The sequence below is a fragment of the Orycteropus afer genome, unplaced genomic scaffold (assembly GCF_000298275.1).
Source record: "Orycteropus afer afer isolate SDZICR_OR568_19922 unplaced genomic scaffold, OryAfe1.0 scaffold00368, whole genome shotgun sequence".
Classification (NCBI taxonomy): Eukaryota; Metazoa; Chordata; class Mammalia; order Tubulidentata; family Orycteropodidae; genus Orycteropus; species Orycteropus afer.
This window is the reverse complement of record NW_006921955.1, coordinates 2,810,229-2,819,908: the sequence shown is the minus strand read 5'-3', so window position 1 is coordinate 2,819,908 and position 9,680 is coordinate 2,810,229. Positions and strand designations below refer to the sequence as shown.

At 48.7% G+C, this 9,680-nt stretch overlaps 1 protein-coding gene across 1 annotated transcript in view; it reads left to right on the top strand.

The window, feature by feature from the left end:
- Nucleotides 1-4,462, top strand: part of NINJ1 (ninjurin 1) — a 30,559-nt gene extending 26,097 nt beyond the window's left edge. The window contains exon 3 of the mRNA XM_007953014.2: nucleotides 4,308-4,462. Within this exon, the coding sequence (XP_007951205.1) occupies nucleotides 4,308-4,462 (155 nt within the window). The remainder of the gene's footprint in view (nucleotides 1-4,307) is intronic.
- Nucleotides 4,463-9,680: the final 5,218 nt, after the last annotated feature.

Sequence of the window (9,680 nt, the reverse complement as noted above, 5' to 3'; positions counted from 1 at the left end):
ATATTTACCTCAAGTAGATACACTCCTTGGAGAGAACAATCATTGAGAAAGAAGGGCTGCTTATGCACAGGGAGACAGCTCAGGGGGCATGAGTGCATGGAGGGATGGACACAGGGAAGAGGAAACTATGGGGAGGAAGTGGGAGGGGAGCTGTTGCATTGTGGTACACTGTGGTCAATGACATGAGAAAAAGTATATGTGAACCGCTGTATGGAAAGTGAATTTGGTCTGTAAACCTTCACCCAAATCACAACTACAAAAAAAATGAAAAAAGATCAACATCCAAAGATCAGTTGGATTGCTCTGCACCAGCAAAGAGATTGCAGAAAAAGAAATAAGGAAGTCAATACCATTTATAATAGCTACCATGAAAATAAAATACTTCAGAATAAATCTTACCAGGGACACAAGAGACCTATAGAAAGAAAACTACAAAATACTACTTCAAGAAACTGTAAGAGATCTACATAAATGGAAAAACATACCATGCTCTTGGATAGGAAGATTGGACATTGTGAAAATGTCAGTGCTACCCCAAAGCAATCTATACGTTCCATGCAATCCCAGTCCATATCCCATCAGCATTCTTTGTTGTTGTTATGTGCCGTGGATTTGGCCCCGACTTACAGCGATCCCTCCTTGGGTTGCGTAGTATCACTATGGAAGTATATTGTTCAACCTTCCTTCTGAGGAGTGGCTGGTAGGTTTGAACCGCAAGCCTTCTGGTTAGCAGTCACGTGCCTTAGGTACTATGCTACCAGAGCTCCTTCAACATTCTTTAAGGATATGGAAAAACAAGTTACTAATTTTATATGGAAAGAAGTGACCTTGGATAAGCAAAGCAATATCGAAGAAGAACAAAGTAGGAGGTCTCAAGCCCCCAGATCTCAAAACAGCCATAGTAGTCAAAACAGCCTGGTACTGGTACAATGACAGACACATAGATGGGTGGAACAGAATTGAGAACCCGGGAATAGATCCATCGACCTATGGTCATCTGATTTTTGACAAAGGGCTGAAATCCATTAAATGGGGAAGAGATGGTCTTTAACAAATGGTGCTTACAAAACTGGATATCCGTTTCCAGAAAAATGAAACAAGATCTGTATGTGACACCATATGCAAAAACTAACTCCAGATCGATCAAAGACTTAAACACCTAAAACTATAAAGTTCCTCAAGGAAAAAATAGGGGCACTTTTAGGGACCCTAATTTATGGCATAGACTGTCAAGCATCACCCAAAATGCACAAATAGCTGAATGGGACCTTCTAAAAGTAAATTTTTATATGCTTGAAAAGACTTCTCTAAAAGAATAAAAAGAGAACCTACAGATAGGGAAAAAATATTTGTCAATGACATATCTGACAAGGGATTTATCTTTAAAGTTTATAGAAAACTCCAACACCTCTACAACAAAAAGATTAGCAATCCAATTAAAAACTGGGCAGAAGACATGAATAGATACTTCATCAAAGAGGATGTTCAGGCAGCCAGCAAGTACTTGAAGAAATGCTTGCGATCATGAGCCATCAGGAAGATGCAGGTCAAAATAACCATGAGATACCATCTCACCCCAGCACTAATGGCAAAGTTCAACAAGACAGAAAATAACAAATGCTGGCGAGGATGTGGAGAGATTGGGACTCTCATCCACTGCTGATGGGACTGTCAAATGATACAGCCACTGTGGAGAGCAGTATGATGATTCCTTAAAAAGCTGCAATTAGACATACCATTTGACCCTGCAATCCCATTACTAGGCATATATCCTAAAGAAGTGAGAGCCAGGTCCAGAACAGAAATATGCATACCTATGCTCATCGCAGCACTGTTTACAATAGCAAAAAGATGGAAACAACCTACATGCCCATCAACAGAAGAATGGATAATCAAACTATGGTACATACATACAGTGGAATACTATGCAACACTAAAGAATAATGCAGAATCTGCAAAACACCACATAACATGGATTAATGTGGAAGACATTATGCTGTGTGAAATAAGTCAAGAAAGACAACTAGTATTTATTGTAAAAAGTCAAGGAAAGGTTTATATGTGGAAGGAAACTTCCTTTGTTGGTTGGTTACCAGGGTTGGGAAAGGAGGGGAAGGAACACTGAAAAAAAAAAAAATCAGCATATTGCACAGGGCAAATCTGCTGGAAAAGACCTCTTTAAAGTGCTGAAGATCAAAGATGTTTCTTTGAAGACTAAGGTGTGCCTAACCCAAGCCATGGTGTTTTCACTTGCCTCATATGCATGTGAAAGCTGGACAATGAATAAGGAAGATGATGACTGAAGAACTGATGCTTTTTGAATTGTGTTGGCACAGAATACTGAAAGTACCATGGACTGCCAGAAGAACCGACAAATCTGTCCTGGAAAAGTGCTGCTGTAATGCTCCTTGGAAGTGAGAATGGCTAGACTTTGCTTCACCTGTTTTGGTCATGTTGTCAGAAGGAACCATTCCCTGGAGAAGGATGTCATGTTTGATAAAATGGAGGATCAGTGAAAAAGGGAACAGCCCTCAATGAGATCAATTGACACAGTGGCTACAGTGATGGATTCAAGTATAGCAAGGCTTGTTAAACTAGTACAGGACCAGGCATTGTTTAATTCTGTTGTACATAGGGTCAGTATGAGTCAGAGCCGACTCGAAAGCACCTAACAACAACAGCCCACCCAACCCCATTAAGAGAGGGCTCAGGCCAACCATGTTCCATGCTCCTGTTCCACAGAGCAGCTGCAAGAGGTACATGGAGCCTGATTCTGGAAGTTGTTCACTGTAACTCTTGGTTCCACCCTCGGAGTCATCTTTCCTTTTCCATAGGAAATGGAACTTAAAATTGAATCCTTTCTCACCTTGCCCCTGCTTGTAAAAAGTTGAGGGACCAACAACCTCCTTCAGTTTGTTCTAAGATGGTGATGCTTCTGTCAGAGCAATTCTTAAAAATGATTGTGGGGTTCACAGCTTTAAACAGAAGCCACATCCACACAAGTCTTTGAAATTAGCCCTTCTGCACCTTGGACTCCCTGTGAAGCCCGATGGGCAGTGTAGAAGCCCACTACTTAGTGAGGTGTCTATTGAGGCACATTCCTAGGACCCTTAGAGAGCTTTTGTCTGTCTAGAAGTTGGGTCTTTCAGTATTGGATGTCCTGTTGCCTGCTTTGCATACCTACATCAAATCCTGAAATGAATTAAAGTCAAGGGAACAAGTCCCTGAGGACCAGGAGAGAGGCTGGGTTCTGTTTATCTTGATGTCCCTTCACCAGCTCAGGGTGGTCCCTGGTGCACACTTATCAATTATGGCAGGACCATCAAAGTTACACAGGAGGTGTGATTGCTGAGGCAGGGATCCTTGGCCCACCACCAACACACCACTCTTCCCCAACACCAGCTAAATAGCATTACTTCTAACTCAGACCAACTTCCTCCAGTGGACAGACAGAGGAGCCAGTGTGGTAAGTAGGTGAGGCTGGGCATCTGCCCAGTGACTCCCAAACCTAGAGGATCCCCCAAAGCAGCATGCCTCTCACTTCAGTGGTACGTAAAACCCAGGCTTATTTGCCTTAGAAAAGAGATTTTTTCTGCTGTGTACATTTCTTCTACAGCTAGTCTGGGAGGAGTACAAAAGCAATGACGGGGAAAGCAGGCCCAAACCACCCACTCTCATAGAAGATCTCATGTGTGGCGCCTGCTGGGGTTGCCATTCATAGATGGTGACAGGGGCTCTAGAATTTAGGTTCCCCGAGTCCCAGCAGTGACCACAGCAGCAGGATTTGTCTTTTGAGTTAATACTACTTCCCCTGAGGACCAGTTTCACTGGGACAGGATTACACTACCCCACCATTCAGTTTGCCCTACCACATGACAGGGCCACCTTGACATTGCCCTGTTCACAGCATGAGCTCAGTGTATGTGTGCTCAATCCATTTTGCCTTAAATTTGGGAGCTAGGCAGACCCTGAAACAAGTAGCACTCAAATCTTGGGGCCCTGAGCTTCTGACTCCTCTGAGCTTCCGTTTCCTAAGGAGAAAGTAGGGTTACAGATGCCTGTCTCCTATGGTGGCTGTGTGGGTCATAGATAGTGTGGCTGTTCAGCTGGGGCCCAGAGGCCGTTACTGTTACAATTTTAAAAAAGATTGTATTTTTGTAAAACTCACCATGAAAACAAGGCCAAGAGCCCCATGAACCCATAAAGCATGGCTTGGCCTCACATGTCTAAGTCATGGTGGGACAGATGGCCTGCAGCCCAGCCCTTAGGAAGGCTATCCTTGCCCACTGCCCCCTTTTACCCCACAGTCAAATACGACCTCAACAACCCAGCCAAGCACGCCAAGCTGGACTTCCTCAACAACCTGGCCACAGGCCTGGTGTTCATCATTGTGGTGGTCAACATCTTCATCACGGCCTTCGGCGTCCAGAAGCCCATGATCGATGTGGCACCCCGGCAGTAGGGGACTCAGGTGAGCAGGGAGAGGGCATGAGACCTGACCAGCCTAGGAACAGGCTTAGCACTGCCTGCTGTTTGCAGTTGTGAGCCTGGGAGTTGCAGGAGGCTCTCAGCCTGTCAAGGTCCCTGCCCACCATGTGCTGGTGCCTTCCCTGCCCATGGACCATGGAGACCTTTTGTGCATAGCCATCCCATCTATTCAGGGTTGGCTTGAAGTTGGCCTGTCTTTGTGCTAGCCACTGGGCCCAGCTCTCAGCAGTTGAGCAAAAATGGTTTGGAGTTGCATGCAAAAATAAGATTTCTGGCTGCTCTTGAGAAATCAGAGCTCTGCCACTGGATCAGCACTCTCCCCAGTGGTTGGCAGTAGGAGCTGGGTCTAGCCCAGGTCTTTGTGTCCCCTGCTATTGGTGGAAGAAACAGGCTAGGCATTGGCTCTGTGCCCATCAGCTGCCTGGCTGGGCCACTGATGCTCAAGGCTTATGGGGTTATGAAATAAAGGCTGGGAGGGATTCAAGATACCCTGCCTGCCTGCCTGGCCTACAGGTATCTGTGTTGTCCTGGCCCAGGGCTGAGTGCCCCCTTACTCAGTTACTGGTACCTGTGGAAGGTCACTTCAGTGCTGTCTCCTTGAGGGTAGAGGAGTTGGGAGGCCACAGGCAAATCATAAGATGAGACTCACCCCGTTCAGCCCCAGGGGAGATAGGCAAGAAGATATACTCTCTTCTCACTCAGAGAGGCTAAGGATCTTGCCCAAGGACACACAGCACAGGCAGGACTTGAAATGGGCCTGTGTCACTCACACAGTTCCCAGGGATTTAACACTGCTGACACAAAGCTCCTTCCGTGTTAAGGGCTGGGGTTCCCCAGGTGCTCAGAAACAGGCCTTCTGAAAAGCTAGAGAGGGATGTGTAACATAGGCATTGCTGACAGAGGAAGGAAATGAGCCCCTGAATCTTCTGTCAGCCTGCCTAAGGCTGATAGCATGTGGTAAGGCTATGGGCAGCATGGAACTTTGTGTCTGTAGCTACCCTAAGGTGCTGCATACTGCAGGATGGTGGAGCCCCTAATGCCTTCAGCAGGGCTCTGCTGACAGATGATAGTCTCTCAACACAGCAAACACCACAGCCTGGAAATGAACAGGAGGCTCCTGTGTGCAGGCAGAGCACCCCAAAGTCTACAGGTGTAGCTTGAATACCACTCATGAGAGGAAAGTCCAAAAATGACCAATGAGGTTGGATGGTGGGAGCATGCCTTTTTGTCAGATGTGTGGTTGAGCCCATGGCCCACCCATACCCCTCACTGATCCATGTGGTAGTCCTGTGGCCTCTAAGGCCCATGCCTACAACCCTCTGCCTCTGAGGACAGTCACACAGAGAGGGAGGGCAGGGACCCCTGGTGCCCAGTGACCCTGCTGTGGAGCCACACCCAGCCTAGGGCCTGGTGGCCCCATGTGACATCCTGTTCAGGGTCAGCTTCTGGCCTCAATTTGTTGCTAGGTCTATCCCATCTCTCGACAGAGCTTTGGATGCTAAGCTGCTCCCTTGCTTATGTCATGACCAGACCATTTGTTAATTACCTACTGTGTGTTCCAAACACAGTCCTTGAAGCAGTAATGTCCTATCTGCCTGTGTCCAAGAGGGGGCACTCAGCCTGCTGTGGCCACACAACCTGAGGGGCAGGGCAGGCCTTGAACCCCAGGCCCAGAGGACCCTGTCAGGGCCACAGGGTGGTTGTGAGAGGTGACCAGAGGTCATCAGATTCCTAGAGGGGTCCACAAAGTCCTGCTGCTGGAAGTGCACCCCTCACATGCAAAATCAGTGTGTTGAGTGGGCTTTGGTGTCAAGAGCTTTGCCTACCACCTTGCACCAGGTTTCTAATTCTGACAGTGACCCAGGGAGACTATATTCATCCTATTTTATAGAGGGGGAACAGAGGCTCAGAGGCCCATCATGACATGTCCAGATCAAGCAGGCCCTTCTGATCCCAAGCCCTACAAACCCTGGTCAGCAGACACCAAGGAGCTGTTCCTGGCTTCAGCATCCTGGGAACTCTGACAGCCAGACTAGCACTCATGCCTCTCCTCCCCCTTTGCAGGGTCACCAGTGAACTCCTTCCTGTAGCCTGGCACCCAGAACCAGGAGCTGCTTGTCCTTGCAGCATTTACCATCTGTGGCACCTGCATCACCCAAGGCTGGGGCACTGGACACCTCCGGGATGACTTTTGCCTGAGTGCCCTCGGCTGGACCTGCGTGCTGTACTGTGGCAGGCTCAGAAACTGGAACTAGAGACTCCCCTGCCCCCTGAGAGTTGTGCCCCTACCTCAGAGAGGGGCCATGACTCTGTCCAGGACACAGAGCCAGTCCAGGACAGGCCAGCCATTGACTATCAGGCCCTTTGTCTGAAGACATTCCAGAGGGAGATGCCCCCTTTCCCTCTGCTGATGCCACCAGCTTTCTGGGCCTCATGGGGTCCTGCCTGAGTCAACGGGTGATGCAATGTCTTCTGCCCGCTTCCTGGCCATGAGACATTGACAACCCAACCCTTTTGGCAATAGGGTTGGGATTGGTACCTTGGCTGTGGTCGCTCAGCCCTGTACTCACCCACTCTTGGTCCTGACAAACATGGCAGTGCCCCAAGCCCATTTGTTTTCTAAGCATGAAACAATAAAACTCCCACTTCCTTTGGGTGGTTCCATTTGCCACATCCTCCACCTGCTGGGTCGGGGCGACAAGGTCTGCTGCAGTTACTGCAGGCCTCACACCTGGGGCTGTGTGAAGCACCGTGCTGGCATGCCTTCTGGGGACTGTGAGTCTGGTGGGGTGAGCCCCAGTTGCAGAAGGTCCATCTCCAGCCCAGGCATGCTGCAGGGCCACCTCCCTCTACCCTTCCCCAGCCATGGGGCCCTGGGCAGTAATCTGGGTCCAGCTGAGAGTGCCTTCTCCAGAACTGGTGTGTGGGTATCATTTGGTCCCTGAGATTACACTGAAGCCTTGCTTTTTTTTTTTTTTTTTTAATTTCACAGTTCAGAATAAGACAGCAAATTCACTATACCCTTCACCTAGGCCCACTAACGGTTCATGTTTGCCACTTTTGTTTTATAACCCACGCTGGGTAAGGTGTCCTCAAAGCGTGGACCTATGACCAGCACTCTTGGCCTCACCTGAGCCACTGTTAGGATTGTTATGAGGCCAGTGCCCACCTTGTTCACAGTGTCCCATGTAGGTTATTCACGGGAAACTCATCAACCCATGCCCCAACCATGGGGCTGCCTCTCCTTTGCAGCCTCCCTTTTCTAGATGTCCCTTACCTGCCTGGGTGTGTACATGGCCCGACAGACCTCTTGTTGCCATATGCTGTGTCCTCATGACAGGGTCAGGGAATGCATTGTTAAGAAGAATGACCCAGAGGTGTGTCATCTAAAAGACACATTTAGCTGGTGGTCTGACTCCTGCTGGTAGTGCCTTTGATTGCTTTGATGCTCAGAAGCTGAGAATTCAGCTCTCATATTCCTCTAGGTTTCCCTTTTGAGGGTCATTGGGGGCAGGGCCAAGTGTTTATGAACTTTAGGGGAGGAGCAGCTTCTGTGTTGTTAGGACAGAACTTTTGACTCAGCAGTGCAAAACGGCTTTGTCCTTAGAGGGTCACAAGCAACTCCAAGCCTCTAGTAATGCCTTCACTCAGGCACACCAATTTGGCCAGCCAGCTCCTGAAACCCCCATTGATAAGTGTTTCCTTGGCCCCAGCCCAGTGAGGATTGAACAGAAATCTCAGCAGTTTCTCCACTTTCATGCTGGGCTCAACTACATGTCATATGTTTCAGGGTCTGGGATGTCCTGTGGTTCAGGTTTTATGATTCTTCTTCTGTTTCGTATTTTGGAAGGGCCCTGGTGCTTGCAGGGCTGTGTGGCTCTCTCAGCCTTGCCCTGACCTGCAGTCAAGTCCAGTGCTTCATTAGTCAGTGGTGACATCCTAAGGCCACCATAGAAGGAGGGGGCAGGGATGTGTGACAGGATGACATCCTAAGGCCGCAAGAGTCATTCATACCATCAGCTCATGACACCCACTCTGATCAGTGCCTGAGAGGACAAAGCTGAGTATTGTATGCATACAGTGGAGCTGGGGGCTCTACTGTGTCCTCACCTTACCCACTCTGGAGACCCTGGCCCTAACTCCTGAGGTCCCATCCCATCTCCCATGCCATGTTCCCTGACACCCTTCCCAAGCCTCATTGCCTTTCTTCTTGGCCCTCCACCCTTCCCAAGCCCCTCCACTAGCCTCCTCCATCCTGCAATGGAGTGGGAATGCTCTCGAGGCCTCTGAGGACAATAGCCTGTATTCTGTATTGTCTTACCTCTAGTCCTTCTGCAGTGTCCTGGTCTCTCACCTGGCCTTGCAAGAATCTCCAGTGGCCCTGTGCCATCCCCCTCTGTGCAGCATTCCAGAGGCTCAAGCGGCCAAAGTCCCTCTTCTCTCACAGTTTTCTCCCTCCCAACCTGGTAGAGCCTGCTGAGACTGAGGGGCTCTAAGACCTTTGAGCCTTATGATGGTTCAGTATCCCCAGTGGGCTTGTGTGTTGGCCTAGTTGATTAGCTTAGGAAAACCTCTTACACCAAGTAATAAACAGAAGTACACATGACTGAAATGCAGTGGTCCTGGGTTTACTGTAAAATATTCTAGGAAAGAAAAGCAGAGGAAGTAGAGGAAATGAGATTGAAATGTTGTTGGTAACTGTGGAATGGGGCTCATGTCTTCTACTTCTGTTTGGATGCTCCATAGGACTATGTTTAGAAATTAATCCTTGTGTCGTGTGATTGCCAATGTGCATCAGGTTGAAAAAGTAAGACATGGAGATGTGCTGGTATAAGCATGCTTGCTTGCACCTGTGGTGAGGAGGTATGGGGGATTGCATGGGTGAGTGCTGTAATGTGGGGTTTGTAAGTGGGAAACGGCACCCTAGGAATGTGGGTGAGGGTGGGAGTACTTGGGTAGCTAGGAAAGATGTTGCAGTGGGGAGTGTGCTTGGATGCAGATCTTCACCTTTCAAGTTGTGCTGGGAACATTAATTCATTACTTTAGGGAACTAATCTGCCTCAGGGTTCTGACGGGAGGACCTTCTTCCCAGCACCTCACTCTTAGTGACTGGTTGCCCACCCTCACATGGTCCCCAGGTATGTACCCACATACCCTCGGTGCAGCTAAGCAGAACAGCTTCTTGACCCATC